Genomic DNA, 24,516 nt, shown 5'->3' on the forward strand with positions numbered 1-24,516 from the left:
AATTTATTATTTTTTTTAAGTAATCTCTATCTCCAGCGTGTGGGGCTCAAACTTAAAACCCCAAGATCAAGAGCCAGCCAGGTGCCCCGACTTAAGATATTTTCTTTAAAATCTTAATCTGAAATAGATAATGCTAACTCTCATTCATAATTTGCATAACCATATTTTTATGTGCTGTTACACCTTTAAATATTTGATTTTTTAAAGACAGAGCATGGTTCTGAGGAGCATATTCATACACCACCTTGTCCATTCTTCGGTCAGAATTACTATAATATTCATCTATGTTATACTCATTCTGCTTTCAACTGAAAAAACAATTTGATAGATACCGTCTAGGTTCCTAGAGTCTGCCAAAGGTGAGGTCCTTTTTACTGCAATTTATCAAGGGTAGAGGAGTGGTGGTGAACCACCTGGCCAGAGTCCCTGATGAGTCGGAAAGGTAGGGTGATGAGTGAAAGAACAGAATCAGGAGCCTTGCTTAATTGTTCCAAAAACTTGCTGAATAATTTCCCCAAATCACATCTCTCTGGGACAACAGACAACTTAAAAAGAACATAACTCGCTTGTGTTACATATGTACTAGCAACTGGGAGGCTACAACTCAAGCAGTACTTTTTTTTTTTTTTTAATTTTATTTTTAAGTAATCTCAACACCCAACGTGGGGCTTGAACTTAAAACCCTGAGTTCAAGAGTTGCATGTTCTACCAACCAAGCCAGCCAGGTGCCCCTCAAGCCAGATTTTTAATATTTTCATAATCTAATCAGTTTTCCTCCCAGATTGCTTTTTAAAGGATTAACTTTTCTCCCTTTATATTAATCAAAGGCATATATAACTGTGCTTCAGAACTTCTGAGCATGAGATAACCACTACCTTAATATAATTCTAGCTATAAGCAAATAAATTTTAGGTCTTAGTCCAAACACGTTATCAAATGTGGGCTTCTTAGAACACCAAAAGTAGCTTGAGAATCTCTGGTTAGAAATCAGCTCACTGATTCTTGAGGTCCCTTTCCACTTCTACTGTCTTAGAACTCTCACCAAAATACCCCTTTCAGCACACACACGTGCACACACCCTCACTCGCTTGCATACTCTCTTTCATGTCAAACCTGGGAGCTGCCCTTAATGCAAGAGGCATAGTGTGTATGACACCATTCCATCAGTCATTGCTACAGAGATGCTCCTGCCCCAAGACAGGCATCCACTGTATACACATCACAAATTTCCAACTGTCCAACACTTCATCCATTTATCAAGTGAGCCCACTCTGTAGGTGGCAATACATAGTACACAAGAAAACAGAAAACGTATCCTAGAAATAAAATTAGGGGCGCCTGGGTGGCTCAGACGGTTAAGCATCTCCCTTCGGCTCAGGTCATGATCCCAGGGTCCTGGGATGGAGCCCCGCATCGGGCTCCCTGCTCAGCAGGAAGCCTGCTTCTCCCTCTGCCTGCTGCTCTCCCTGCTTGTGCTCTCTCTGTCAAAAATAAAATCTTTAAAATAAAAAAAAAAAACAAAACCCAAAATTACTTGTAAACTTACTTAAATATGCTCTTGGAGAAAAATACAAGGCAACTACAGTAGATGTCTGTTTGCAAACATGTCAACTCGATACATGGTAAGGGTTCAGAGGTGTTTCATTTTTCAATTAAAAGGTCTTTACTCCTTTAAGCTTCTCACTGTAGCTAAATGCTTGCTACCTGAACCAAGTTATCCTTGTGCAGAGATACAAAAAATTTCTCTTTCATACTAACTTTTCCTCCCACTGGTATATTATAGTGGTCAAATGACTGTCATTAATTATCGTTTGTTCTTACACAGCTGGGCCAGGTAACAGGCGCAGCAGAAATACCTAAATCCTAAATTTCAATTACAGGACCCCAGGATCACTGAGGAGGGGCTGTATTCTTCCCAAAGGCAAGATATAGGCTCTTTAAGGGGGCGGGGAGGGGGTGCCAAGGGGAAGGCTGACCCAGGGCAACAGCCCCATTCTAGTCTCTGCATGAGCAGATGAAGGGTCCATCTTCACTGAGCATGAACATATATATACTTCAAAGTAGAGATGTGCTCTCAAAGTATACTCATTAGTTCATCTGCATCATATATAGTGCTGGTGAAGCCATGGTAATGGGCCAATTCTCTTGCCAAGGGGACCACCCTAGCTCTCTTCTCAGGCTGCAGCCTCTCTATTAAGGCCCACAGTAACTTGCTGTAATTCTGTGCGAGGGGTTCCTCACTCTAGCAAACCCACTTAGCCCTCCCAGGGTTGGGTGCTACTTCCAGAGCCTCAATGCCTGCATGAGTGATTTCTGCACAAGGCAACAAGGAAGTTTGTAGGCAAGCCCTGAGGGAGAGAAAGAAACCAGGCCAGGCATGAGCTGTGACCTTTAAATGTGGCCAAATGGTGTATATCAGTATCACTAAAGTAATTTTGCTCATGGGGAGGGCAAATACAGGGATGGTGGCAGGGTAGAAAGAACACTCAAAAAAGTACGAGAATGGGAAATAAGTGTTCTCCCCTACATATATCACATCAGGAAGGCCTTTAACTCTCAAACACAGCAAGCAGAGCATATTTGTTGAGTCAGATAAGCTGTACTTGAGTGCCCAGTCTTCCCTTGAAATGTTGTAGCACTGGGGTGCCTGGTTGGCTCAGTCGGAAGAGCATCCGACTCTTGATCTCGGGGTTGTGAGTTTGAGCACCATGGTGGGTGTGGACGTTACTTAAACAAATAAAACTTAAAAGACAAGAAAAGCTGTAGCATTTCTGGCAAATCTCTGAATGAGGGTATTTGATGTGAATTTAAGGTATCTGCCAAATATGATTCTAGGTCGTAATTTCTTGAGTCACTTCACACTGTGTACTAACTTAGTATGTGGATATTTTAAAGACAATATGGACTCCTTAAAAGTAAAGTTATAATGCTCTATATAAACTTCATGTATTTTGGGCGCCTGGGTGGCTCAGTTGGTTAGGCGACTGCCTTCGGCTCGGGTCATGATCCTGGAGTCCCGGGATCGAGTCCCGCATCGGGCTCCCTGCTCGGCGGGGAGTCTGCTTCTCCCTCTGACCCTCCTCCCTCTCATGCTCTCTGTCTCTCATTCTCTCTCTCAAATAAATAAATAAAATCTTTAAAAAAATAAATAAATAAATAAACTTCATGTATTTATTAGGACAACTTCACAGTTAGTTCAAAACTGTGTACCTATATAATACATACAAAGACAGACACCCAGGTATACAAACATACAATGTTTTCCTGACCAACTCTAAGAGGTTCTTGGATGACAAGCTAGGTAACAGCCATCTCTCCCAAGGCCAGCTTACCTTAAATAAATCAGCGACTATTCCATAATCTGCCACTTGAAAAATTGGAGCTTCTGGGTCTTTGTTAATAGCCACAATTGTCTGTGAAATAAAAACAAAGAGTTTGGCCTTTATCAAGAAAACATACCATAAATTGATGGTTCTAGATTAACACTCCCAACAACAAATTTATATGGTTAAAAATGTCTACTAAATAAGATCGATTTGATTCATTTGTGCCAATATTGTAAATTTAGAAATTTCTGGGTTTGCACATAAAATTATCTCCCACAGCACCACTAGCCCATCATAGTATTTAAAACGGTTTTAAACCATTATTTTTCTAAGTTCTTTACTGACATATGAAAAACGTTTTAGGAAGTAACAAATCAGAGGAGAGGATTCTGGGAAGATGGCAAAGTAGGAAGCATCAGGAGGAATCTGTCTTCCTACCTACACTGCTAACAACTGCACTGGCAGAATCTGTCTAATGTAACCATTTTGGAAATCCAGAGTCTATTGAAGGTCTGCAACTTCCAGGGCAAGGCTTGCATGAACTGCAGCTCTTAGTGCAGTAACAGGTACTCATTCCCCACCCCCAATGGCAAGCAGCTGTGCACATGTTCCTGCAGCAGCCTGTACACAGCCTGCAGGAGACAGAGTGGACAAAAAGAACCCTGTCCTCCAACGACTGGGGACCTGTGCTTTGATTACTGACTGCTGCTACTGATCAAAGAGATACATACAAAGAGGAGGAAGACCATTGCTGTTGCACCTCCCCCACTGTTACAAGCCCCTCGCCTCCTCTGGCTAAAGTTACCTCCAGGGGATTTAAAATGTCAAAGCACTTCTGCCTCCCTTCAATGTTCTTTTCTCCTTTTGGGAGCCTGACATTCAAGACTAGGACACTCAAAAGCAACTGCATATACAGGGAAAATTACAAACTAACCTCACATACAGGCTCAGAAAAGACACAAAAAGACCTTAAGTTTATACCTCAGGTTAATCTTTGGCATAGAGATAGCCTACAACAATAAAAAAACAAGAATTAATAAAAACAAGAACAACAAAACAGCAAACCCTGGGGAAGGAGGAGAATCTGATTTCCAGGAATACATTATTAGATTCAAATATCTAGTTTTCAACAACAACAAAAAGAATCACAAGGCATACTAAGAAACAGGAAAATATGGGACTATTCAAGGAAAAAAAATCAACAGAAACTGCTTCTGAAAAAGATCTGATGGCATCTCCATTAGAGAAAGACTTTAAAAGAACCATTTTAAAGATGCTCAGGAATTATAAAGATGTGGAGAAGGTCAAGAAAACAATGTATGAACAAAATGGAATTATCAAAAAAGAGACAGAAAACCTAAAGAGAAACCAAAAAGAAAATTCTGGAGATGTAAAGTATAATAACTGCAATGAAAAATTCACTGGAGAGATTCAAAGGCTGATTTCAGCAAACTTGAAAGTAGGACAATGAAAATTATCAAGTCCTTAGAATAGAAAGAAAAATATTAAAGGAAAGTAATCAGAACTTAAGGGTCCTGTGGGCCAACATCAAACAAACCAAAATATGTATTGTGGGAGTCCCAGAAGAAAGAAAAACGGGCAGAAAGAATAACTGAAGAAACAGTGGCTGAAAACTTTCTAAATTTGATGAAAGACATGAAGATAAACATCTAAGATGCTCAACAAACTCCAAGAAAGATGAATTCAAAGAGACCCACACCAAGACACATTATAATCAAACTTTCAAAAGCCAAAGATAAAAAGAGAATCTTGAAAATGAGGACAGGTGACTCATTACATACAGGGGATCCTCAATAAGAATATCATCAGATTTCTCAGAAATTTTGGAGGCCAGAAGGCAGTGAGCTGATACATTCAAAATGCTAAAAGAAAAAAACTCTTGACCAAAAATCTTATATCCACTGAAACTGTCCTTCCAATGACATTTTTTGCAAAAATTAAAAAACCTATCCTAAAATTCATATGGGATCTCAAGGGACCCTGAATAGCTAAAACAATCTAGAAAAGGAGCAAAGCTGGAAGATCCACACTTCCTGACTTCAAAACTTACTACAAAGTTACAGTAATTAAAACAGTGTGGTACTGGCATAAAGAGAGATATACAGACCAAGGGGATAGAACAGAGAACTCAGAAATGAACCCTCACATATATGGTCAAATAATTTTTGACAAGTGTCAAGACCATTTAATGAGAAAAGGACACCCTTTTCAACAAGTAAATTACTATGTCTCCTATACTAACCACCAAAAGATCCTCTTATCTCCTATAAAATTTTTTAATGTGAAGGGCTATAATGACAGATTTGTAACAAATTAAGAAGAAATAGTCCTAAAAAGGTGCTACATTTACCAATTATTCTCTTATTAGTAACAGATTTATATATTACAAATAGTTTGGTATTCTCCATGATGCTTTAAAAAAAAAAAAGATTTATTAATTTGAGAGAGAAAGAGAGCACGCACATATGGGGGGAGGGGCAGCGGGAGAGGGAGAGAGTCTCAAGCAGACTCTGCGCTGAACACAGAGCCCGAGGTGGGGCTCAATCCCACAACCCTGAGATCACGACCTGAGCCGAAACCAACAGCTGGATGCTTAACTAACTGTGCCACCCAGGCATCCCCTCCATAGATGCTTCAATTAAAGTAAAATTAAAGTTTGACTCTAATATTTGACTCTAATGTGGTGTTATTTTAATAGATTATGATGATATATATCTCCAGAAGTAAAATTAAGTTTCTACCTGCTTGTGACTCTATCACCTGAAAACAGCTGGAACATATTTAAGAAAATTTTGACACAGTCTGACTTAACATATAGGCTACATGACATATGTGTAACTCCCCCAGGGTCTCTCAGAAAGATGAAAATATTCCAGAATATCTGAAATTGAAGCACAGTGTAGTCCAGGTAACTACTATTCCAGTCCAACATGCCATATATATTAAAAGATGTGTGGTCAGAGACAAGAAATGATGGTTTCAGTATGAGCCTCAAATCCAAAGTCACAAGTACAAACATTTGGAATCATAGGCATTTGATTTGCATCGAGGTGTTTCTCTTCTGGGAATATGTAAGCCTGCTTCACAGGAACTAGCAGAGATTTATTTAATTAATGATGGTTAATGATTTTCCTGGAGGCCACCTAGTCAAACATCTGACAGTTTAATCATCTGAAAGCTTTTTCATTCCCACTATATAAAAGTTATTTTTAAAGCAAGAGCACACAACTGTGGGCAAGGAACCACTAAAGTATTTAAGAAGAAAGATTTGGGATGGTTATAAGTTTTTCAAATCACTAAAAGAATATTCCTGAATTGTCAACTGTAAATGAGTATCATAAAATCTTGCTTGCATCCTACAGCTCTCTTTTTTTTTTTTTTTAAAGATTTTATTTATTTATTTGAGAGAGAGAGAATGAGAGACAGAGAGCATGAGAGGGAGGAGGGTCAGAGGGAGAAGCAGACTCCCTGCTGAGCAGGGAGCCCGATGCGAGACTCGATCCAGGGACTCCAGGATCATGACCTGAGCCGAAGGCAGTTGCTTAACCAACTGAGCCACCCAGGCGCCCAATCCTACAGCTCTCTTAATATGTCCTTATAAATTCATGCTCCTCTCCTTATACAGCTTTTAAAGCACAGACTGTATTCAATGATATTAATGTGTATATAGTTCAAAAAGTACTCTCATTACATTGATTTGTTTGATATAACAACCAAATCCCATATTCTTTAAACTATATGACGATGTTAATTAAAACTGTAACTTGTATGCCGTGTGAGTATCAGATTTAAGCCAATTACTCTTAGACCTTAACCAAAATCACAACCAGAGATTGCTGTGTCTCCCACACGAGGTGGTGACAAGAGCTATGTTTTTTTCATTTAAGCATCTCCAGCATCTAGTACAAAGTAAGTGCTTAATAAATATTTGTTGACTGCATAAACAGACAACATCTTGGCTCAAATTTATTCTTATAGACGGTTCCCAACACTGGTCTCCTTACTTCAACTGTTCCCTTTTTGCTTTAACATACACTAGCTAGTCCATCTCTCCCCCAATCCAGACCTGTTGCCACGGCATGACAATTTTTAGCAGGATCATCTTGGCAGGCAGAATCTTTTATTTTAGAGAAGTAGAATTCTAGATATGTCTGAACACACCCAGCTAAAAATATTTTTTAAGGTTGCTGGTGTTGGAGTGTTTTTTTTTTTTTTTTCCTTTAATGCAGCAGTAACATTTTCCCCACTGGCACTGCTTGTTTTCATAGCTCAGAAAAGAAACCTGCCATCCAACTGTGAAATCTGACTGGTTTTGGGCCAATTCATTTAGAGGTTACAAGGAGGTAGTGAATGCTTTTTTCAAGTTAGAAGTTAAACCTGTTAAAAGTTTTATTACCTTTTATATCAAACTTCCATCTGAATGGATAAAATCTGGAGTGTCAGAAGCATCTCTGTCTTCATGAAAGACTAAGTTCATAATTCAAACTGTGCATTGGTATGCATGAATTCATGTGTCATATTCTGAAATACATGCTCAGAGAATCCTTACACAGGGCTTCCCGATATAATCCAAAGTAGCAAGTTAGCATCCAATGTTTCCTTTATACACTATATTGTTAACAATTACTGAGAACTGAGATATTAAGATGCTCCAACCCTAAATGTGTCTGTCCCACCTTACTAACAAACCTGAGAAGAGGAGCTTTGCTGCCATATGAGGGTGGGACTTTTAGGGGACTAGGGTGAAGCAGAAAAAGAATCAGGGATCAGAAACCTCATAAACTAGTTAGATGGTCAGAACCTCATCAAGCTCTCTTCAAGCTAAATTTTCTACCCATAGATGGTCAGAGCTGAAAGGGACCTTAGACATCATCAATGAACAGCTGTATTAGGCAAAGAACTGAGGTGCAGACAAGACACATCATGTGGTAAGCTAGGGGCAGAGATGGGACTCAGGGTCACACTTCTTTCCATGACATAGCACTGCCTCTCTTACCAACAGTACAGCTTCAAGCAGTGAACAGCACCTTGTATTTCTTTCTATTCCTAGACAGAGCGTTAATCTGAATGGTTGAACGTACATGCACTGTAACTATATGGAAACAGAGTGAACCCAAAATTTTAAAATACGAAAATTTTTCTTTTAGGATTATTATTGTGTAGTTACCTTGCTGTCTTTCATCCCAGCTAAATGTTGGATGGCTCCAGATATTCCTACAGCAATATAAAGCTCCTGAAACAAAAGAGACCATATCATTAATATGTACTTATATATATTATATTGTATCTTCCACAGTATTGCTATTAGCAATTCAAGTCTTAGGCTAAAGATATTTTAAATAAAATAGATGCAATATGTTTTACTTAAATTATGTTTTCCTCCTTCCCTGATCTAACCCATAGTCGTCTTTTTCCTCTGAATTCCTACATTAGTGGTGATATAATAATAAATATGCGGATAATGAAAATCAATGAGCAGTAAGTATGTGCTAAGCATTTTACATCAACTGTTTCACTTAAATCTCACAATTTCCTGTGAGGTAGCACTTTTTGTCTAGACTGCTCATTTAGATACCACATTTTAACACATCACTCTGTATATATCCATTCACTATACACACACACACACACACACACACACACGTATATTTATCAATATCAATATATATCCATATATACCCATTCACAATATATACACAATGTACATAAAACACATACTCACACGTATTAAAATATATTTTGACTTGTTGCCTCCTCATAAAAGGATATTTGTTAAAATGATAATTAAGATATATTTATTAAACTTCATATTTAGAAAAAAACAAAAGTACAAATCAGCCTTAAGAGGTTCTAAACACAGACACACATACATGTGCACATGCACACACAATCTCCCTAACAGAAACTTCTTGAAGGACTAGGCTAAACCTCTGTATTTCAAGGTTTATAAAAGGACTCCCAGACTGTAGTTTCTACACAAACATTGATGATAGTATCTGCACCCCCCTCTGACCCTCTGCCCCCAGTAATAACAAAGAGCATGACTACTGACTGCTGCTCTTTGCTCCTTTATCTAAAAATTTAAAGTGTCCATGTTTGGAAAACTAGTAAGTGCTTAATTTAAAAGAGCTTAGCTGCTTCATTCTGTCTACTAGATATAATTAAAGCTTTAACTGAAAAGCTTTTCCCCACACATAAAATGAACAAGTCCTGCTTGGGTAGGGGTTCATCTACCACGTAACCAAACTGATGCTACGGTTTTGTCACAACGGACAGCAGTCTCTCCTCAGTATGAATAACAAGGGAGGCACTGAAGGTGGCTTTGTCACACTCAGTTTTATTACAGGGCAGAGACTTTAAAATCAATGACAGTGTCAGGTGGTCCCACCTTGTTTTCTGCACTCGTTATGATTTAATTTAACAACTGCTCGCTCCAAAATGTGAGAGCATTTCAACCAAGATTTGAGGATAATGTCAGTAAATAATGCTATGATTTTTCATAACACCTCAGTGTGTGTGGCTGTATGCAAGTCAATTTCCCCCTCTCTCAGTTTCTCAACTGTAATCAGAGGGGGTAGAGCCCCAAAATTGGAGCTTCTTAAAAAAGCTCCCCAGGATACTCTAATGTGCAGCCAGAGCTAAGAACCACTAGAACAGATGATCCCTCGGCTCTTATGCAGCTTAAAACCTATAATTCTTTCCAACAGGACCAGGCCAGGGGATGGTATATACCCAGGCTTTATCTTTAAAGGCATAAAGTGGGGGCACCCCGGGTGGTTCAGTTGGTTAAGCATCTGCCTTCGGCTTAGGTCATGATCCCAGGGTCCTGAGATTGAGCCCTACGTCAGGCTCCCCGCTCAGCAGGGAGCCTGCTTCTCCCTCTCTGCCTGCCACTCCCCGTGCTTGTGCGCTCTCTGTCAAATAAATAAATAAAATCTTTTTAAAAAATAAAGGCATAAAGTGTCCAACTACTTCTAAAGCAGCAAGATACCACTATATACCCTGGAAAAGGAGACAACCTAGTCCCCAAAGTGAGTTCAATCATCTAAAAATGAGGTGGGCTTGTTTTCCAATTCAACTTGCTCTATAGTTATCACGAAAAGCCTAAATGTAAGTAGGTGCAATTTGGCCTAAAAACATGGTCTTAGGCTGTAGGAAGTAAAATGTATGGGTGAGGATAAAAAAAAATCCCAAGCTCCATGATTCTATCTTAAACATATGCAATGTGTCTGTTATGACCATTTACATTTGGACAATGCAATAAGACCCTGTTATACTTCTCATCAGGCATAGCCACTACTACCATGAGTGATAAACCAGCTTCTTTTTTATGAAAAAGCACCACTATTTTTTACTTAAGATTTACAGGTAACTTCAACTGATAATTTCAATATCATTTCCATTATTCTGACTAGCATTTCTTTCATAAAAGGACAATCATTAAATTGTTAATCAAAAAAATATACTTATTAAATATCACATTCAGGAAAACCAGGCCAACAAGATTTTCAAAGCAAGTTATTTAGAAAGACAAACATCCAGATAGACAACTGTCTCACTAACCACTCTTCCAAGTACATTCTCAAAGCAAGCACTGGAAAAGATCAATAGTTCTGTAAATGAGCCCTTCTAACATACATGTCTACATTAAAATTCAACAAGTCTTAAAAGCTCCATTTGCATCATAAAATACTAATAAAAAATGATCATTCTGGCAGTAAACATCTACATAAATATAATATAAATGAAATGTATTTTAAAACCCCTGAGAAATGAATACCATTACTTTAACCATAAATGTCACTAAGGAAATTAAAGAAACTGGGCCAAAGCAAACCAAAGGGCCATTCCTGCCTTTCTGGCCAGAGTAAGTGATCCAGATGGGTTCACATGACCAACAGGACCTCATTTTACTGTCTTACAAACATGGTTCTCTGAATAAATATAAAAGCATCGAAACAATAACCAGAAAGAGTCCTGGGATTTGGGCTGCTGTTCTGAGATCTGTTCTGAGATCTGATAGCTCTCTCAGGCAGGAAGAGAGACTTTTTTCTTCTTTTTTAAAAAACATGTACAGGCAATTAGACTATTATCTTAGGATGCTTCTTTATGGCTCAGAAAGCATTTCTGTATTTCAATAATAATAATTAGTATGTATAAAACTCTCTACAGATGCTAATTTATGGAGCACTTTAGACACTGCTTCACAACATAACAAGGCAATCCCTGCCCTGAGGCACTTACCTTCTAAAATCAGAAAGTAAGATAATTTGGATAGAAAATGAGATGTGATTTTGGAGGGGGCAGCAATTAAAGGTTCAAAAAGAGGTAGGATTAAAGAAAGGAGCAGACACAGAAGTAAGGAGGGGTAGTCCTGGAGATAAAATCCTAGGAGCCTTAACAAAGGGAAGGAATCTAGAAGTGAGATTAGATCAACCTACATGAGTTGGCAGGAGTTTTGGCTGTCATTCTGCAAATGAAGAATGGGGACTGGTGGGAAGAAGTAAAGCCACCAGGGCAGTAAGAGGACCAGAGGTTATTCTGAAATATAAAGAAGGGACAGCACTTACTTCAACAGAAACAAGGACCAGCAGAAGAAAGCACAAATTCCTCTTCTTTTGTCAAAACCTGAAAAGACTGACAGCTGCAGACTCATCCAAAGAACTCAGGGGCAGGGCTCTAAAACACCTTACAGTGGGCTGAGATGAAAATAGGAACAGGGCTTGGAAACTGCTGCATCCAGTTTGCAAGAGGAATATATTACTGTGGTTAAGAACCTAGGCTCTAGAATCTCATTGCCTATGTTTAAATTCCAGCTCAGCCACCTGATAGACACGGGACCGTGGGCCAGCTATTTAACCTCTCTATGCCTCTGCCTGCTCATCTGAAAAACTGGGATTATAAGAATCCTTACTTCAAAGGGTACAATGAGGCTTCAGTCCTTAGCATAGTATCCAGTTTCCCAAGACACTCATGTGCCTTGAGTTTTGCTCAAATATTGATTCTCTCAGCCCACTGGCTGGCCAACTAGGCTCCTGGGGTGGTCTCAAGGCTGCCACATACAGCTGAGCTACTAACTGAACAGCTCTGGAGGGAGGTGTCACTTACATCATAGTCATTACAGAACTCATTTTTATTACAATAATTTTCCAACAGATGGCAGTAAAGTAACTTGAGAAAGAGGTACTTTTCTCCTAAATCATACAAAAAAGTTGTATGTACAGGGCACCCAGAATCCTCTGTGGTACAAACACAGTAATTTTCTAAGTATGCCATAACAGGAAAAAGTTGAGAGACACTAGTTAACTATGACTGTACTGTTGTTGATACTGCTGTTATACCTTATAGGTACTATATAAAGACAACTGTGATTCTTTGTCCCATGTCCTCAAGAAGCTCACAGTCTAACAACATAGGTTAAGGTAAAATAATAAAAGTCTATAATCCTGACTGTTGAATCACAGACCTGTACCTCTGAAACAAATAATACATTATATGTTAAAAAAAAAAAAAAAAGAAGAAGATAGCAGGAAGGGAAGAATGAAGGGGGAGAAATTGGAGGGGGAGACAAACCATGAGAGACTATGGACTCTGAGAAACAAACTGAGGGTTCTAGAGGGGAGGAGGGTGGGGGGATGGGTTAGCCTGGTGATGGGTATTAAAGAGGGCACGTACTGCATGGAGCACTGGGTGTTATACGCAAACAATGAGTCATGGAACACTACATCAAAAACTAATGATGTAATGTATGGTGATTAACATAACATAATAATAATTTAAAAAATTGAAATTACTATTAAAAAAAGAAAGGGAAAGTGTTAGAGAAAAGTGGATATTTTAGATTATCCTAGGAGGGAAAAGATTTATTGGAGATATAATCTTGGAATTACTTTTTTATAATTAGACACAAGTCACTTACCAAAATAAAATTATATTAAAAATAAAAAATAAAAAAGTCTATAATCCAGTCTAGGGGGAAAAATCCAAGTATGACAGAGCTCTGCTCTCTTATGCAAATGCTTTCAGTACCTGCCACTGAAAAGTGGAAAGGTCTCTGGAAGCAGGAAGCAGGAAGCAGAACAGGGGATGACATTCCTCTGTAGTCATTTCTACTCTCTGCCAAACAGGAACCCACTTTTGCAGCTTATCCCATCTGCTCTGGCTCCCTTAGTCCTTCAGACGAAACAAGCTTTTATTTAATTTTTTCAAAACAAGCTTTTAAAAGCAGGTTTTATTGTCCTAACTAAATGACAAACCTGCATGTCTGATAAACAGAAAGATGACTGGAATGAAATCTTAAATACTTTTACAGAAATTTAACCAGCCTGTGGAATCAACATGGCCAGAGTATTCTCTGATAGGTGATTTGAGTTTTGGTTACTTTCTTCACAAAGAATGAACGTCACTCCTGCTGAACCCAAACCTTGTGCAGGAAACCTGGAATTCCTAGAGGTATTATCTGAGTCCTCCTCTCCAGAGGATTTTAGTGCAGAAGCTAAGGAGAAAGCGGTCTCTTACTTGCACATTGTGATTTTTGTCTAACGCTGTTGTTAAATCCAAAAAAGATTTATAACGTGAGCCACATATTTAATTTTAAAAATTTTTTTAAAGATTTTATCCATTTGAGAGAAAGAGAGTGCCAGAGAGAGAGCGCACGAGTGGAGAGCAGAGGCAGAGGGAGAAGCAGATTCCCCACTAAGCAGGGAACCCAATACGGGGCTCGATCCCAGAACATCAGGACCAGAGCCAAAGGCAGAAGCTTAACTGACTGAGCCACCCAGGAGCTTAACTGACTAAGCTTAATGAAGCTTAATAGCCACACTAAATAAAGTAAAACAAACAAACAAACAAATAAAGCTAATTTTAATAATGCCATCTCAATTCAGACTAATTACATCTCAAGTGCCCAATAGCCACATGTAGCTTAGTGGTTATCATACTGGACAGCACAGATCCAAGATAATTTTAGAATAAGCTAAAGAACAGGTTTCTTGTAAACTCTACAAGGTTACTATGGCACATGGTCTGACAGTAGATCTAAAGATAAAATGATATTAGTCTCATGTGTCTGCTTTGCTTGTATTGGCTCAGAACAAGATCATTTATAGGTTGTTTTAAACTCTGAGAGAGAACCGAAAAGGAAAGTCAGCAGTGTAACAAAGCTGAAGACCAGCATGAGAAGCAGCAGGATGAAACAAGAGGGCAGCCAAGACAGTCACAAATAGATGACAAAAGTCCATCAAATTTTAGGTAGTGTGGACCATTACAGGAAAGCCAGAGGCAGATGAAAACCAATGGCTTAATACAGTAAATTTATACTCTGAAAAGAAACTATCAAATTTTATCCTCTTGTAAGTTATAATTTTTCTTAAAACTCTAGAAGGACCTGAAAAATCTATCCTTAAAAACACACTTTTCCAAAAAAAAAGTATCTAAATAATCTGAGTAAAAAAAATTTTTTTAAATAGAAATTTAAAAATACTTGGAATGAAACACCAAAAAAGGGCAAAGCTTATCAGAATTGTAGGATGCAGCTAAAGTAATACAAAAAAAATTTATACCTTTAAAATTTTTATATTAGGAAACAAGGATTATAGAAAATTAGTGAACTAAGATCTCAATTCAAGAAAGTTGAAAACGAGGGGCACCTAGGTGGCTCACTCGGTTAAGCATCTGACTTTGGTTCAGGTCATGATCCCGGGGTCCTGGGATTGAGCCCCACATCGAGCCCTGCATAGGGCTCCCTGCTCAGTGGGGAGTCTGCTTGTCCCTCTCCCTCTGCCCCTCCCCTCTGCTCATGCTCGCTCTCTCTCAAATAAATAAAAATCTTAAAAAAAAAGTTGAAAATAATCAAGTATACAAAACCACTACATTTATTCAATCACTATTATAACTAAATAAATAAGATCAGAGAGAGATGGGTTCAGATCCTGACTGTTCCACATACCCTCTATGTTCTGAGGCAAGTTATTTAACCTCTCAAAATCTCAATCTCATGTGTAAAATGGAGATAAACTGTAGCTAATAGGACTGTTGTGATCATTAAATAACTCAATGCATGTGAAGTGTTCAAAATAGGTTAGATGTTATTGTTTATGCTATTATTATTACTAAATCACTAAATCTTTAAACTAGAAGGCATAAGACACCCAACTATTATCTACATTCCACTTTAAAGTGGCAACCACCACCTCAAGGAAGTTGTTATTAATCTGATACAATTTTTCTGGGATAATGTATTGGGAAAATTTCTTTTCATCGATACTTAGTAGTTTCTTTATTGTATATAGTACTAGCAATAAAGTTGGAAATTCTGCCCAACTTTCTAGATAGTGCTGGCTGCCTTAGAAAGTTGGGGTAAATTTCTTTACAAGATTCTAACACAATCTTATATAGAGATACATACCACAGATTCAGGTACCAAGACATATCATATTGGTCATATAAAACATATATATATATGGGGCGCCTGGTGACTCTGGCTTCGGCTCAGATCATGATCTCTGGGTCTTGAGATCAAGCCCCATGTTGGGCTCCACGCTTAAGATTCTCTCTCCCTCTCCCTCTACCCTTCCACCCGACTTGCATGCTCTCTCTCTCTCAAAACAAAACAAAATCTGTGTATATATATATACACAAATATATATATGAAGTTGAAATTACATGAGTTTGTGATGTAAACTCATACATTCACTGTTTTTCTGGAATTGGACAGTATTCTGCCTGCAGCAACTTTAGATCTGCTTTACCTTAAACAAAGTAGAAAGATTTAAACATTCATTTTTTTGTTTATATGAAATATGAATATGAGTGGAGTAGTTAAATGTGAAGCTTTCCGAGCAGAAAAGCCAAGCCAATATTGCTTCATCTCTTTAAAAATCAGGTTTAAAATTTCTTTTCTACCAACAGTCTTCCTTTCTAGATAGAGTTGAGGAAGGAACATAAAAAACTACATTTCTTCAAAGACAAAAATTTTAAAAGACATCCTCTAAGTAATTCCAGAGCTCAGAGATCCAATATTATGTGCTCAAAAACAATAACCTTACGACGGCTTCAGATAGGACAACAGTTTCACAAAATGGCAAATGCTTTCTCAACCTTCTCATTTAGAAGACTACAGAGGCATTACCTTAAGCAGCAACTGTTACAGCTAAAACACAACACACATACATAGGACAAATGCCAGGTTAGGAGTTAAATGTAATTTATCATAGCAAATAATGAACATCTCTGAGAAGTAGATTAACCAAACTATATTTTCTAATTACTGCAAGTCTCCTGTGCATTAGTATTGCTATATTTCATCCTGTTGCTCATTTAAAAGGCCAAACTATTTCCTCTGTTTGCCAAATTGTGTTAAGTATCTTCTCTTTTTGGAGGAGGCCCCAAAACACAAAGCACAACTATCTGTGGCTCTTTTCTCCAACAGCTCTATGCCTGTGTTATGAAGTTCTCAGGCAGGATTATGGCTAAACTAAGTTTTACATGAATGGAGGACTTTACCCATACTCTTGATTTAAAGCTGAACATATGTCCCAGCCATTAGATAACGCTTCTATACTAGAACTAGCTCAGGTTTTTATCAGGAGTCAAGATGGCATACTAATCATCACAGTTACATGAATTGTCTATGATATTCTGGTAACCACGCTGTACTTTACAGACATTATCTCACATAACTATGACAGTAACTCTATAGGATAGGAATTACTCCCATTTTATAGAAGAACAAGCACAGGTTCAGGCAGGCTGTATGTTGTCCAAGGTTATGTATAGTGTACCTAGTAAAAGGCTGGCTTCTTAACTCAATCCCTTTGATTTTAAATCCAGTACTTTTGGGGTGCCTGGGCGGCTCAGTCGTTAAGCATCTGCCTTCGGCTCAGGTCATGATCTCAGGGTCCTGGGATCGAGCCCCGCATCGGGCTCCCCGCTCAGGGGGAGGCCTGCTTCTCCCTCTCCTACTCCCTCTGCATGTGTTCCCTCTCTCGCTGTATCTCTCGCTGTCAAATAAATAAATAAAATCTCAAAAAAAAAAAACGCTTTAAAAAAAATAAATTCAGTACTTTTTCTACTATACCACAAATAACTCAATATTATGACAGTACATAAAAGTAATATGCTTTTAACTGAAGCCACTAGTCTATAAAACTGCAATAGATATATTTATCTTAGAGAAAAATCACTAACACAAGATGAGATTAGATGAACAGCTAACTTAAATTTATATATAAAAAAGTACCATCAATTTTAGGGGCACCTGGGTGGCTCAGTCGGTTAAGCGCCTGCCTTCAGCTCAGGTCATGATCCCAGGGTCCTGGGATCAAGTCCCACATCGGGCTCCCTGCTCTGCAGGGAGTCTGCTTCTCCCTCTGCCCCTCCCCCCCACTCATTCTCTCAATCTCTCTTGCTCTCGTGTTCTCTCAAATAAATAAAATATTTAAAATAAAATAAATTTTTTAATATTTAGCTATTTTGCAATTAAATGTGCAGCATTTGCCTAATTCACTTCTATGCTAATTCACAGATTTTTCACTGTGGGAAAATATTCCTCAAGCATACTTGGAATAATAGAAAGCCAAGTTTATTATTATATACTTTGCTAAAATTATTCAGATGATTAATTTACATTGAAATATTTGGGAATATACCATCAAAACACTTAGATATAGAATCAGTCTATTTACAAAGCTTCGCATTTTAGCAGGTCAAATAAAAAGTTTGATTATCAAATTTTTTGTCAGCAAGGTTTTTTAATTGATCGAAATCAGTTAGAATTCTATATACCTACGTAGAATTTTGTAGTAAGGCACCTCTGAGATTATCTATGTAATTGCTTTATTTTATCAATGAAAAATTTGAGGCCCCACAAAATAGAGATGGCACTAGGACCTGACTTCCAAGCAGTATTCTTTTCCCTCACCAAGCTGTCTCTTTCCTAAAATTACTAAGAAGAGTTAGGCCATTGCTTCTGCATAGCATTTCTTGATCTTTACTCTAAAATTCTTAAGATAACTTCTATGCCAAGGACCTCATGAGAGCTACAAAGTAACCAGAGGAAAGCAGTTCGGCCATTCCTCAAAAACCTAAACACAGAATTACCATATGACCCAGCCATCCTACTCTTAGATATAAACCCAAAAGAACTGAAAACAGACTCAAACATATACTTGTATGTGAATGTTCATGGCAGCATTATTCACAATAGCCAAAAGGTGAAAACAAAACAACCCCCAAGTATCCACCTGCAGATAAATAGATAAACATGGAATATTCATGGAATATTAATGGAATATTTTTCAGTCATAAAAAGGAATGAAGTTCTAATGCATGCTACAACATAAATGAAATCTGAAAACATAACTAAAATAAGACACTCACAAAAGGACAAACACTGTTATGATTCCACTTTTATGAATTATCTAGCAGAAGCAAAACCACAGAGACAGAGTAGATAAGAAATTAGCAGGGACTGGGGTGGGAGGGAATGGAGAGTTACTGCTTAATGGGTATAGGGTTTCAGTTTGGGGTGATGAAAAATTCTGGTTTTGTCTTTTTTTTTTTAAGATTTTATTTATTTATTTGACAGAGAGAGAGACCACAAGCAGGGGAAATGGCAGGAAGAGGCAGAGTTTGGAGAAGCAGGCTCCCCGCAGAGCAGGGGGAGCCAGATGTGGGACTCGATCCCAGGACCCCGGCATCATGACCCGAGCTGAAGGCAGTCACCTAACCAACTGAGCCACCCAGGCGCCCTGGGGTGATGAAAAATTTTGGACATAGATGGTGATGGTTGCATAACACTGTTAATGTAATTACTGCCACTGAACTGTACACTCAAAAATGGTTAAAAAGGCAAATTTTATTAGATTTTACCACAATAAAAAAGTCATTAGAAAGTTATCACCTTGGGGCGCCTGGGTGGCTCAGTCGTCAAGCACCTGCCTTCAGCCTGGGTCATGATCCCAAGGTTCTGGGATAGAGCCCCGCACCAGGCTCCCTGCTCAGCGGGTAGCCTGCTTCTCCCTCTCCCACTCCCCCTGCTTGTGTTCCCTCTCTCTCTATCTCTCTGTCAAAAAATAAATAAAAAATCTTTAAAAAGAAAGTTATCACCTTGACAGAAGCCTTCACACAATTCTCCACCTTCAAAAAACTTAAGTTCTAGAATTTTGTGGTTTTGACAATTATCAAAAATAAACAGTTCACATAACATAAAAAAAAATGTCAACAATAATAGGGGAAACCAAGTACAGGATTTATGGAAATTCTCTGGAGTATCTTTGCAAATTTTCTGTAAAGCCAAAACTGTTCTCAAAAGTAAAGTTTACTTAAAAAAAAAAGGCGACCAGAGTTGTGAAGTTCAGGCCAAGTTACACAAAGACTCCTTTTAGTACTTTCTAAAGTTGTAAGAATTTTAGTGGTGCTAGTAATGTGGAAAAGGAAAGTGCCTATAAGAAAATAATAAATTTACTATTCACCCAACCTAACTAGAGACCCTCTAAGTAATCTCACTTCAAGGAAATGGAATACACGCTTTTGTCCCAAACACTATACCATTTCCCAAATTCCTTTTCAGACTAAGTTTAGTTAATATTAATATATAACATTATATATTAATTATATATATAAAAAATAATTAGACTAAGTTGTTCAAATATTCTTTTGTACAAGATTTTAAGTTTTCATATCTTTGGCCCTAAAGTGAACAAAAGGACTGAAGTACATAGGCTAAATGATCAATTATCCATTAAATAAACATTTCCTTCTATCACAGTGTCTCATGTTCTCTGACATTCATGTGCATGTTTATCACATCTGAAGCTATATATGAGACAATAAATTAGCATTTATGTGAAAGAACCAAAAATACAATTAGAATAAGAATAGAAATTTAGAGTAGTTTTATTCCTTTCCAGTTACCACATAAAGATAGCTAAGACAAAGATCTGTTGTCTATGCTCATCGACTTTCATGCCAGCTGTGAAATTAGATGGACTGCCTATACGACATGTCAACTTATCATAACAGTGGCATGCTTATTTTAAACAGCTATATATGGAAAAAGAATTCAAGACTCTCCAAAACTTAAAAATTTCAACCTTATATATAAAATGGAAATGAATAAAAAACTTCACTGATATTGGTCCTCTGGAATAAATGTTTAAAGAAATCAGTCTAATAAAAATTAGCTAAGAAATCAAAGCTACAATTTGAATGCAAAGATACAATCAGAACTAATTCTTAGCAAAAAGGTTTTTAACTACTGCACAACTGAACAATTTATACAGCCTAACCTCAGTTTATAAATTCTACAACTTCTCCTTTGTCATTTTAAACTTCATCGTCAGGACTCTGATCATCCAGGCCACGTAATTACCTTTAAGAAGCATGCTTAGGGTGTTTTCTGGACTGCAGGTCCATACAGCAGTTCTCTCGGCCCTCTTAGGAATAGAACATCAATTGCTTTCAGCTAAATGCACTCACATATGAATATTTTAGTACAATTTAATGCTTCTATACCAACCCCAAAGGAATAGAGCATCAATTTGTGAACACAGTTCTCCTGGAGTTAAAAGCCAAGCTGGATAATGCAATATGAAAGGGCTTGTCAATCTTTAGCTTTTTAGCAAGTCAGAGAAGCAGTCCATAAAGTCAGTCCCAGCTGTATACAAATAACTCTATCAAGTTTGTTCCTACACAGACTTTTCAACATTAGTGAATTTTCAAAAGAGAATCCCCAAAACAAAATTTCTTGTATTGGTAAATTCCCCCAAACTGCTTGTTCTCCTAGTAACTATTCATCTACTCTCATAGTTATAAACAGACCACTGATCTGTTAGTAAAATACCAAAATATAGACAAAGTAATCTACTTCCACTGAGAAGTTGCACTAAGTGTAAAAAGACATTTCCCTGGCAGTAGGTAACAGATTCTTTAATCATTGCAGTATGCTTACATTTGGATGCATAGGAAGGTTAAGTCACAAACAGAGCTTCTAAAAGGCAATCCAGAGAAAAATGTAAAACGGGAACTACCATTATATATGCCAAGGCTTACAAAGTCATTCGAATTAAATTCTAGTCATAGCATAAACATGTCACTCCACCGAGCTCAACAAATACTAATTAATGTCCTAAAAAAATCCAATGAGACTGTCAAATATGAGTTATAGAATAAGACTGCGATACCTGTTCATGATTTCAAAACAAAAAAATCTCTCAGCAAACAAGGATTTGTAACTGTAAAAATAGCTAACACATAGTACTTACACTATACGCCAGGTATGGTTTTAAGTGTTTTACATATACTTATTCTATCTTCACAATTTCCCATGAGGTAGAGACATTCATTATCACCATGATATAGCTGAAGAAACTGTGGTACACAGAAGTGAAAGTTAAGTTACACAACCAAGCAACTGTTATATGACACTATTATAGAAAACTTCTTTAATCTCATAAAAGATATCTACTAAAAAGAGATAGCAAACATCATACCTAGTGGTGAAACCTATTAGAAATTACTGGAAAATAAGGGACAGGATGTTTATCATCACCACTTCCATTAACAACGTCCAAGGAGGCACAGCTGACATAGTAAGAAAAAAAAATTAAACAAAAGGATGAAACAAAATTTCATTATTCCCAGAAGACATGACTATGTATGTACAACACCCAAGAATCTACAGATAAATTAATAAAAGCAATATATAAACATAAATTGCATTCCTATTTATCTATCTACATTTATAAAGAAATTAAAACTACCTAAATAAATGGAAGAAATAAAATCATGTTGTATAAAAGACTAAATATTGCAAAGATATCAACTCTCCCCAAATTAATCTATGCATCCACAGTTCCTCACTTGGAGGAATTTTTGCTTCTTGAGTATTTACTACAACTTGTACTTTTCAAATCCAGAAGTCACTAATCAAATAAATTTTTTTTAAAAACTATACTGAATTTGCATGAGTGCACATTTAAAGTGCTTATGAATCTCAGAGAGACTGCTGTGTCCACTCAGCAGTTGTGTCTCAGCTATTTAACTGACAGGATCATATCTCATGCTCACACTGTATAACTACAAGTAACGAGAACACAAGGAGGTATCTATTTTGAGATTTTTTTCATCTTGTTGCTTAACTGCAGTCTTTGGACAATGATTCAGAGCATCTATTTCTGGAGTCTCAGGAGCCATGAAGAGAAAACAGCCCATCACCTCTCAGCATCTGAATGTGAGCCCCTTTACCAACTCCTTCCCGCACACCCTGACTCACCACTTAACTCTCCCAACTTGCACTACCAAATCTCACCCAGGCAAGTCCTCAATCAGTAAATTATCATTTTTAAATGGCCTTGGTTATTAGCTAAGAATTATTTGCCTTCATCATGTATCTTTAGCATATTTTTTCATTATTTATTCACATTACAATTCGTACATGTTTGAAGTAGCACAGAAGAAATATCTGACACTGTCCAGGATCACTGCATTCTGTCCAGAAACATACTAATGAGTTTATAGTAAGTGTGACACAACTAAGTAATTGATTTTAAATATTTTATATTATGTTGAAAATCTTGGTGTATTTTTATTATTTAAGGTTTTTGGGTGGATTGGGAACTAGTTATTAATTTTCTCTTTTAAAAAAATAAAATAGAGATTTGGGCTCTCTGAATTTCATCAACTATACACTTTCAAAAATCACACCAAATTTGGATAAGACAAACTTACATTTCCAATCAAAACTTCAACTGTGGAGTTTGACAAACTAATTCTAAAACTGCAAGAGAAAGGCAGAGAGCCAAGAATAGCTAAGACAATTCTGAAGAACAGAGGAGAGAGGAATTGCCCAACTAGGTAATGTTATTATTACAGCTTTAGGTGTAGTACTGATACAACGACAAACAACTGACTGATAGGCAGAGAGCCCAGCAATAGACTTGTGCATGTATATAAACATGTACGAGGTGACTCTAGAGACCAGTGGAGGAGAAAGAGAATGTGTAATCAAAGATTAGTTATAGGAGGATAAAACTGAATACCTACTTCACATCAAACATAAAAACCAAATCAAGTAGATTAAAAACCAAAATGTGCAAAGCAAACTTTACAAGTTTTAGTGGCGCCTAGGTGGTTCAGTCAGTTAAGGGTCTGCCTTTGGCTCAGGTCATGATCCCAGGGTCCTGGGATTGAGTCCTGCATCGGGCTCCCTGCTCAGCAGGGAATCTGCTTCTCCCTCTGTGCCCCCCACCACCCGCCCCACTCATGCTCACTATCTCTCTCAAAAATAAATAAATAAAATCTTGAAAAATAAAACTTTAATAAAAAAATACAGGTGAATATCGTCATGACCCTGTCTTAGGAAAGATTCCTTAAACAACAGACTGTAGATACTATAAAGGAAAAAAATAAGTTCAACCACATTAAAATTAAAAGCTCTGTTTATCAAAAGACATAATTTTTTAAAAAAGGAAAAGCTGGCTAAAAACTGAGAGAAAATTTATGCAACACACATAATCAACAAAAGATTAGTACCTAAAACGTTTAATTAAAAACTTCCAAGAACCAGTAAGAAAAAAAAATTCAATAGAAAAATGGGCAAAAAGATATGAACAGGAAATTCAGAGGGAAAAAATCATTAACAGACATTTAGGACACCTGGGTGTTTCAGGTAGGTTAAGCATCTGCCTTCAGCTCAAGTCATGATCCCAGGGTCCTGGGATCGGGCTCCCTGCTCAGTGGGGAGCCTGCTTCTTCCTCTGCCTGCCACACCCCCTGCTTGTGCACGTGTGTTTGTGCTCTGACAAATAAATAAAATCTTTAAAAAAAATAAAACAAACAAAGCCCATTTAGAATATAAAGATGCCTAATAACAAATAAAATAGATAAAACAAATAAAAAACAGTGAGATTTCATGCCCATCAGACTAGTACAGCTTTTTTTAAAAAACTGTGGTAAATATACATTACATAAAATTTACCATTTTAATCACTGTTAAGTGCAGTTCTGTGGCATTAAGTATATTCACCTTGTCATGCAACCATCACTGCTATCTCCAGAACTACCATCTATCTCCAGAATGGCAAAACTTTAAAAAACCAAAAATACCAAAGTTCAAAGAGGATGGGAGTAAAGGTAAGTTTTATAAACTGCTCGTAAGTATAGCTACTTT

The 24,516-nt window shown here is 37.4% G+C and overlaps 1 protein-coding gene across 3 annotated transcripts in view; it reads right to left on the reverse strand.

Moving 5' to 3' along the window:
- ETFA (electron transfer flavoprotein subunit alpha) overlaps positions 1–24,516 on the reverse strand; it is an 86,932-nt gene that overhangs the window by 6,168 nt on the left and 56,248 nt on the right. Inside the window, exons 10-11 of one of the 3 annotated variants that reach the window (XM_036067662.2) lie at positions 8,515–8,580; positions 3,333–3,413 (exon numbers count right to left, since the gene is read on the reverse strand). In XM_036067662.2, the coding sequence (XP_035923555.1) occupies positions 3,333–3,413; positions 8,515–8,580 (147 nt within the window). Of the gene's footprint in view, positions 1–3,332; positions 4,337–8,514; positions 8,581–21,858; positions 21,930–24,516 lie in introns of those variants that run through there. The other 2 variants (XM_078079034.1, XM_078079035.1) reach the window with 2 other exon arrangements.

The sequence above is a fragment of the Halichoerus grypus genome, chromosome 8 (genome assembly GCF_964656455.1).
Source record: "Halichoerus grypus chromosome 8, mHalGry1.hap1.1, whole genome shotgun sequence".
Taxonomy (NCBI): domain Eukaryota; kingdom Metazoa; phylum Chordata; class Mammalia; order Carnivora; family Phocidae; genus Halichoerus; species Halichoerus grypus.